This window comes from Otolemur garnettii, unplaced genomic scaffold (genome assembly GCF_000181295.1).
Source record: "Otolemur garnettii isolate 467f Iridium unplaced genomic scaffold, OtoGar3 scaffold00141, whole genome shotgun sequence".
In the NCBI taxonomy this organism is placed as follows: Eukaryota; Metazoa; Chordata; class Mammalia; order Primates; family Galagidae; genus Otolemur; species Otolemur garnettii.
Window position 1 is genome coordinate 974,416 of NW_003852536.1, and position 8,598 is coordinate 983,013.

An 8,598-nucleotide genomic window follows, 5' to 3' on the forward strand; every position below is an offset into this window, starting at 1 on the left:
ATAGGAAATAAGGTAATTGAATAAAAATAAAATTTCAAATTAACAAAGCTTACAAGACAAAAAACAAATTATGTTATTTTCATAATTGTTTTTTTGCAGTTTTTGGCTGGGGCTGGGTTTGAACCCACCACCTCCAGTATGTGGAGCCCATACCCTACTCTTTTAAGCCACAGGTGCCGCCCCCTAAATTTTAATTTAATATAACTTAATGGTGTACAGCAGAGATTGATGCACTATTCTAGCCCATCTTAGCATGGTTCACAAGCTAAAAATAGTTGGCTGATCCACTTCCCTGTCATTCACCTTAAATGGTGATATAACCTCAGGTTGGTAAGACTGTGGATTTGGCATTACAATTCCAAAGATTGCTATTTTTAGCAGCAATACCATTGGGATTAAATATTTAGCAATATTAGTTAGTATTTAACAATAAAATTGCTGGTTTTTACATCCACTTCCATATTACCAGTACTACTATCTCAACCAAGCTGGTGGTAGGAAAAAAGGTATGAGATATACATGATTTTAACCCAAGTTTGGCCGTTTTTCATGAATAAATGTTTCTCTATTTCCCTTCAGATCTATTTCCCATCATGTCTGAAATGGTTGTTTTGACAATGTCCAGTTCCAGGGATAATTTTGGGGAGACATTTGCTAAGCTCTTCACTTTGTAAACAAGAAATCCACTTTTTTTAACTATCTATTAAGGAGTGCCCAACCTGTGGCCTGCAGAGTATATGCAGATTATTTGAGGATTCTTTTACCTATCTGTGGTGTCAGATGTCGTAAAAAATATTCACAGACTTTTTTAGGGGAGAGGTCATTAGCTTTTCCTAGTGTTTGTGTATTTAATGTGTGCCCCAGGATAACTCTTACTATTCTTCCAATGTGAAGCCAAAAAAAAAAAAAAGGGATGGACATCCCTGATTTTAACTCATCCTCTTAGGAAACCAAGGGTATAACTTACCTACGAAGTAAAACTTGGAATTTTATTTTTGCTCTTGGTCATGAACAATGAAGTACACCTTAGTTAACTCTCTTAATTTCTTGATTTATGATAGAAAAAGCACTAAAAACCATGATAACTGTGTGATAACTGATAACTATACTATCCTAGCAAAATACTTGCAAACCAAAAAATTACTTTATAACCACATAAAAAGAACAGAGGAAAAGAATGTCAATGTCATACTTACAGAATTTTTTAAACAATCATCATCCACATCGAAATTCGATGTATCTGTGGGGCTACTAACTTCTGGAATATAAGGTGCTTCACAGTTCCGAATGTTATCCCAATCAATTCCATTGAAAAATGGGTGTTTCTTAAAATCTTCTATTCCGTTTTGACCAAGTCGATGTTCTCTGCTACAAATGAGCCTTCGAATAAGATCCTTCGCATTTTCAGACACATCAGTCACTTGGGCTGGAAACTGAAACCTCTCCTAAACAGACAACAGCAGAAACAAAATATAATTAGTTTTTAACTTAGTAAACTGGTTGACTTACTTTCTCCAAAATACATTCTCTTTTGACAACGTTTAATAAGTGTACCCTGGTACAAAGTACTGATACTAAATCAACATAGACATGAATGAGAAAAGATCATTTTGCTAAAAGAATTTTAATTCCATATATGACTTAATCATAATTCACTACAAAAGAATAAATGAAATGCTAAAACACTTTAAGCTGCTATATATGATTACAAGTAGAATTTGACTAAATTTTTCAACAGAATGTAGATGATTGATAATGTTCATAAGTAATATGCTAATAATTCACTGATAATAATAAACATTTGAAAGGATTTAATATGTATCTGAGACTATTTAAAGTATTTTACTTATTTAATTCAGTTAATCCTCACAATAATCATCTTAGGTGGGTACTAGTTTATACTAATTTTATAGAAGAAGAAATAAAGGCAAAGAGAATTCAAGTCATTTTCAAAACTTCACAAAAACCAGTAAATGGCAGAACTGCAACTTGAAGCTGTCTGTGATTCTGAAACCAGCGCTGTATAATACCATGTTTTACTGGTATTGATGACTGATTTCTTTCTGAAATGCTGCATGCTACTTACAACCTTCCAGCTATTTTCTAGTCTTTCAACTTTTTATAACCATTTGAGAAGCACTATCTTTGCAACCAGGTAAAAGAGCATAAATTCTATAAACTAATTTATATATATTCAAAGCAAGTAATTATAATTGTAGCATCAGAACACATTAAAATAGATTATCATTCCCTTCTGTAAGATATTCCTATTCCTGTTCTAGGTTATTGCAACTGCTCACAATCTTCTGAGACTGATCAATCAAAACCTTTCTATTATTATGTACTATTTCACTTAGTACAAAATGAATTAAAACCTTATAATTTATTCCTATTATATAGCTGAATTCTTTCCAATGTTTTATAATCAGAAACATTAAAATAGATATCCTTGTATATACATCCTTCTTCTACATCCTTCTTCTACCTAAAATTTCATAGGTTAGATTCCTCTAAGTTGCTCACTACGAAGTTCTGACCATTTTTTAAGCTTCTAGATGCACACTTATAAACTTTTAGATGGAGCGGTTACATCAATTTATATTCCTCTCAATAATGTCTTAGACTGTTCATCTCACTTCATTATTCACAGTACAGAGCATTATTTTTCCTTTAATCTTTGACAATTTGACAAGAAAAATGTGTTTCATTCTTATCCTGATTTGGATTTCATTTATTATTACTCAAGTTGAAAATTTTTTTACATGTATTCTAGTAATGACTATAGTAAGCAATGATATAAACTGCTTACGATCTTGGAGGGACCATTTAATTTCCTATTTATTAACATCTCTAATAAAATACAGGAAGTAGAATTAGTAATTTTATGTATAATTTATGGACTTGGACTATTTGTGTTTGTTATATTCTGTTAGCACAGATATGTGACCATTCATTATTTTTAGAATACTTTTCCTCTTTAAATATCACATTATTTTAGTGTTATTTGCCACATTAATTTAGAAAAAAGTAAAATGCACTAACTTTGTGATTCATGATTTTTCCATATGTCTCCACCAGAGATTCTGCATAAAATGGTGTTTCTCCATAAAGCATTTCATACATACAGACCCCCAAAGACCACCAGTCACACTCAGGTCCATATCTGCCTTTTCCATCTTCCATGGCTTGAAGGATTTCAGGAGAGATATAATCGGGGGTCCCAACAGCCACTGAGGACTGAACCTAAAGAAGTTTACATTTTTATTAATCTACTGTAATATATTAAAATGAAATAATATTTTAAATGAAAAACATTTACTTAAGATACACAATGACATTTCATAATAAGTACATCTTTATCATTAACTGAATTTAACTTCTAAGTTTAATAAAATCTCCACATTACTGATTTTCTAGATTATATAATACTACAGAACCTTTATTATAGCTATTTTTTATCAAATAACTACGTTTAGGGGAACAATATGAATTAAACCGTAACAGTTGTTAACAATAAACCAAATATTTAATATTTAAATGTGCAACCTGTACATATTAAAAAAATAAAAGCTGTGAAAATTTTACAATTAAATTGGGAGGAGGACTCCTAAAACTTAGGCCTATACTTATGAAAATCCCTAAGATTACATTAAGGCTCCTTAATGGAAATCAAAGAAAATAATTGTCAACAACACATAGCAAACTACTTATTAATAAAAAAAGTTATCTGAGAAAAGGTATCACCTTCAAAACAATGTCCCAATGGAGAAAAAAAATTGAGCATATTATGGCAGGTTATATGTAAATTATAAGATAGGTAACTAAAAACTCCTAAGTACATATGTTGTAAGGTATTCTGAAGTAAAAGAATATTGGGCCCTTTATATGTTTTTAAAGAACATAATTTAAAAATGAACATTTTTGGCCAGGCGTGGTGGCTCACACCCATAATGCTAGCACTCTGAGAGGCCCACAGGAGAGATCTCAAGCTCAGGAGTTTAAGACTACCCTAAGCAGGAACAGGATCCTATCTCTACTAAAAATAAAAAAATTAGCTGGGCATTGTAGCAGGAGCCCGTAGTCCTAGCTATTTGAAAGGCTGGGGCAAGAAGATCACTTGAACTCATGAGTTTGAGGTTGATGTGAGCTAAACTGATGCCATGGCACTCTAGCCTGGGCAACAGAGTGAGACTCTGTCTCAAAAAACCCCCCCAAAAGAACATTCTTAAGGTAAAATAATGGTTAATAGTCTGGATTTTCTATACTAAATTACCAGTTCTTAATAAGAAATTAACTAAAAAACTCTTCCATTATCAACTCTTAAACAACTATTTTTAACATATAAAATAATTTTTTAAAAAATGAATGTTTAGGGGCCAGTAATCAAGAAATGTTTGAGAACCAGAATGAGAAAGAAGCATTAGAGACCGAGAGGGATTGGCAATTTGTTGGTTCTCATTTTCTAGGGATGTGGATTTTAATGTAAACAAAGAAACAGAAGTAAAGACTTTGCATACATGAGGTGGGGAGTCTGAAGAGAAAGGATGCCCAACATACATTCCCTCTGCCCTACAAGTATATACTGTAAGAGAAATGGTGAATTATGTCTCCCACATAGCAGCAAAAGAGAACAAGAAATTTTATCTATCTTGACTTGTGGCTGATGCGTGGAAAACAATTTCTCAGAGCACATACTAAAATTGGAACTCAGTCCACACCAAGAACCACTTTCCCACTTGTGGGCACCATCAGAGCCGAGGGTTCTGCACTCCCTCCTGCCAGACACAGCCCTAACCAAGGGTCAACACCACCTCAGGCTGGGCAAAATCATAACCAGGGGACTGATCCTCCTCCTGCTGAGTGTCCCTTTCTTCTCATGCCCTCTTTCTTCCCTAGTACACAGATTCTGTCCTGATGTCCAGCAGTCCACACTACGCCCAGATCTCTCAGGAAAAGACCTAAAACTCTGCACTCTGCAGGCGGCAGAACTTCAGACTGCCATGCGAAGGGGGGATAGGGTGGACTGGGAGTTTGGAATTGTGGGGTAAACTATTTGTTCAATCTTATGCTTGGCAGGGTGGTGTCTGGGTTCATAAGGGGACCTCCCTGGAGAAAAAGACCCGGTGTGTTGTGGCTCTCTCCAGTGAGTTAAAATGAGAGGTCTTTTGTTCCCTGCTCGATTGCAGAGAGCCAGCAGAGGGCCTCCAGCTTGGGGGAGGAGTCTCCCATCCTCTAGTCAATACGCTTTGTACCTGTAATTTGTTTTCTAGGTTGCTCTTCCTTGGAGTCACAGCTTGCCAAACTTCTTTCTTGGCTCAGCTTCCCACCTTTGGCTTTATAGAGTCTGATTCTGTCCAGTTTTTCTCCCACTGGTCAGGAGCCTCTGCTGAGGGTTGCTACTAGTCAGCTATCTTCCCAGAATTCACAAAAGACCTTCCTTATTTTTTTCTTGACACAGAGTCTTACTCTGTTGCCCTGAGTAGAGTGCTACGGCACCATAGCTCACAGCAACCTCAAACTCCAGGGCTTAAGCAATCCTCTTTCCTTAGCCTCCTGAGTAGTTGGGACTACAGGCACTTGCTATAAAACCCAGCTAATTTTTTCTATTTTTAATAGAGATGGGGTATCACTCAGGCTGGTCTTAAACTCCTGAGCTCAAGCAATCTGCCCACCTCAGCCTCCCAGAGTGCTAGGATTATAGGCATGATCCATCACGCCCTGTCTCATTCTCATTTTTGAAGGATATTTTTGCTCAATATAGAATTCTCAGTTTATACATTATTTTCTTTCAGCACTTTAAAGATAGTCCATGATTTCTTATGAGAGGTTGCTTAGTCTTACCATTTCTCCCCTATTCTTCCTTCTGGCAGCTTTTTAAATGTCTTTACTGTTAGTTTTCAGTTAAAGTTTTAACTGTGATACGGCCAGGTATGGTTCCTTTCATAGTCTTGAGATATGCTAAGGTATCAAGATGCTCCACCTGAATGTTTCATTACATTTGGGAAGTCTGAGCCATTACTTCCAAAAATTTTTTTCTGCCCTTATCTTACTTGTTCTAAGATTCCAATTATAAAGATGTCTGAGCCTCTGTTTATTTTGCTTCAAAATTTTTCTCTGTTCTTCCTATTGGGTAATCTACTGATCTGTCTTAAAGTTCACTGGCTCTTTCTTCCATCTCCAGTCTACTTTTAACCTCATCCAGTAAATTTTAATTTCAATTACTATACTTTCTAGTTCTAAAGTGTCCATTTGATACGTTTTTCTGCTGAGATACATTACTGGTACAATATTTAAGAATATATTTTTCCTTTGTTTCTTTAAGCATGTTTATGATAGCTTCTTTTAAGTCTTTGTCTGCTAAATCCAACATCTGTGCTATCCAGACTTTCACTGACTTTTATTTTTTGAATCTGTATCACTATTCCCTATACCTATTTTTTTTTTCAGTCTAGTAATTTTTCATTAAATCTTGGTCATTATGAATAACACAGTATAAAGAGCATGGATTCTGTTATCTTCCTTTAAGAAGAATAATTCTTGTTAACCACATAAAAAAACTGACTAGTCTCCTTGAACATGTGTTGGCTTATAATCATACTCAATGAATACAGATTTATACAAAATCTAAGATTTATCTCTAGCCCCAAAGACTAAGATTTCTCTTAAGCCTAAAGACTTCCAAATTATCATGGTTTGGATTTAGGCTGTTAAACTGGTTGAGAGTAGGTTTTAGGTTAAGGTATTAACCATTAACAGTGTTCAATGGTTCTCTAGGGCTGAAAATTCAATGTCCTCAAGCACTGTTTCTCCTTCAGCCTCCTCGTATTCTGTTCTGTTTTCAAAATTTCACTTTCTATTTGGCAAGTCTCATAAGGTTTTGTAGCATACATGTTTACCCAACATATGTCCTCCCTCTGCACAATTCCTTCTTCTCCAATGTAAAGAAAGCCCCTCACAAGCCAGCTGCTACAGCTAACCCAATTCTGATCTCTTCTTCCAATCTCTACAGGACTACTATACTCTGCTCTCACCGTAGCATTCTGCATTACAGTCAGCAACTGTCCCAATCTTAAGCAATTGAGAGACACACTTTGTGAGATTATTTGTCAGGGACAATAGTTTTATGCTGCCTGCTGTCCCCTGCCTAAAAACATTTCTCCCAAACACTGTATCAAGTTTTACAGTTGTCCACAGTGGGAATGTTAATTTGGTAACAATTATTCCATCCATCATGGCCAGAAACAGAGGTTGCATAATCCTTTTTAAAGAAGTTACCTTTGTAAGATAAATTTTCAGAAGTCAAATAACTAAAGAGCAATGTGACATTTTCATGCCTTTTAGAATGTGTTATACTAAATTATTCTCCAAAAGGTTCTGCCAATTAAAATGATATTTATTTGGACCTCTGCTATGCTGCTAGGAAAATGAAGTTTTAAAATAACAGAACAAAATTAGGCATATAAATGTTCAAGTAAATGAAAGAAAACAACTGAGGTGTTTAGGGTTAGCAGAAGATAAGCAAATGGGAACATGAAACTAAATCAAGCTAGAGGACTTTCTGAAAAAAAGATTCATTTGTTGAACACTGTCCTTCAGAGTAACTGTGTAATTAGGGGAAAAAATACAGAAGAAATGAAAGTGAGAACAGAGTTCCATTTGCTTTTTCCATGTAAGAATTATTTTCTTTATTCTTCTGGAAACTTAAAAATATCTCAAGTACAATGATAGTTGCCAGCTAAAGCAGCAGCAAACAAGGGTCTGATAAAAAGTAATTGTATCAATCTTAAGATATTTACTATAAACAGCTGAAATGGCTCATGACTTTATAGACAAACCCTCTTACAAGTATGCCCAAATGCCTTTGTGGAAGGAGGTGGAGCACTGGTAGATATATGGATGGATGGATGGATAGATGTAATCAACGGTTCCTAAGACAGATGTAGAAAACAAATAACAAGAAAACTGTCTATGAACAAAATAATTTAGAATTTTTCTTTATTTACCGTTCCATCTTCCATCAGCTTCAGACAAGAACCAAAATCTGCTAACCGAATATGTCCATTCACATCCATCAATATATTGTCAGGTTTAATGTCTCTGAAAAAATAAATACATTCAATGTTTAGTTGAGAAAAACATAATCAGCTACTTGGTAAGATAACCTTTCTGTCTGAAAAATCTCAACTTCTTTTACAAGTAATTATTTAAGCACATCTACTTATTTATTAATTCAATTCCTGGCTCTGATTCATACTGAAACTTTTTCAAACATATAATTTTCAGTTTTTATCCTAAAGATAAAAAGTACTGTGGTAATTCTCATTCTGCTTAAGTTAATCTTTCCTTTGGATTTACCACAGGTTCCAATGTGACGATGGGAGGCCTATTTGTGCATAAAGAGAAAAACCACAATAACCTCATATTTAAAAAATCCTCTAGCCCATGAAAATGGACATGAAAAAATATAGTTTCTAGGACCTGAAGATAACTGCAGGTAGGTAAATTCTCAAGTAGTGCAGGTCACCACAACAAAAAGAAATTGCTTCATAAGGTTGAATCTGCAGAAGAACAAAAATCATAGATTATCTATTTTATGTA

The 8,598-nt window shown here is 34.7% G+C and overlaps 1 protein-coding gene across 1 annotated transcript in view; it reads right to left on the reverse strand.

The window, feature by feature from the left end:
- CDC42BPA (CDC42 binding protein kinase alpha) overlaps nucleotides 1-8,598 on the reverse strand; it is a 227,016-nt gene that overhangs the window by 118,124 nt on the left and 100,294 nt on the right. The window contains exons 5-7 of the mRNA XM_023518564.1: nucleotides 8,004-8,097; nucleotides 3,043-3,243; nucleotides 1,197-1,445 (exon numbers count right to left, since the gene is read on the reverse strand). Coding sequence (XP_023374332.1) covers nucleotides 1,197-1,445; nucleotides 3,043-3,243; nucleotides 8,004-8,097 — 544 coding nt within the window. The remainder of the gene's footprint in view (nucleotides 1-1,196; nucleotides 1,446-3,042; nucleotides 3,244-8,003; nucleotides 8,098-8,598) is intronic.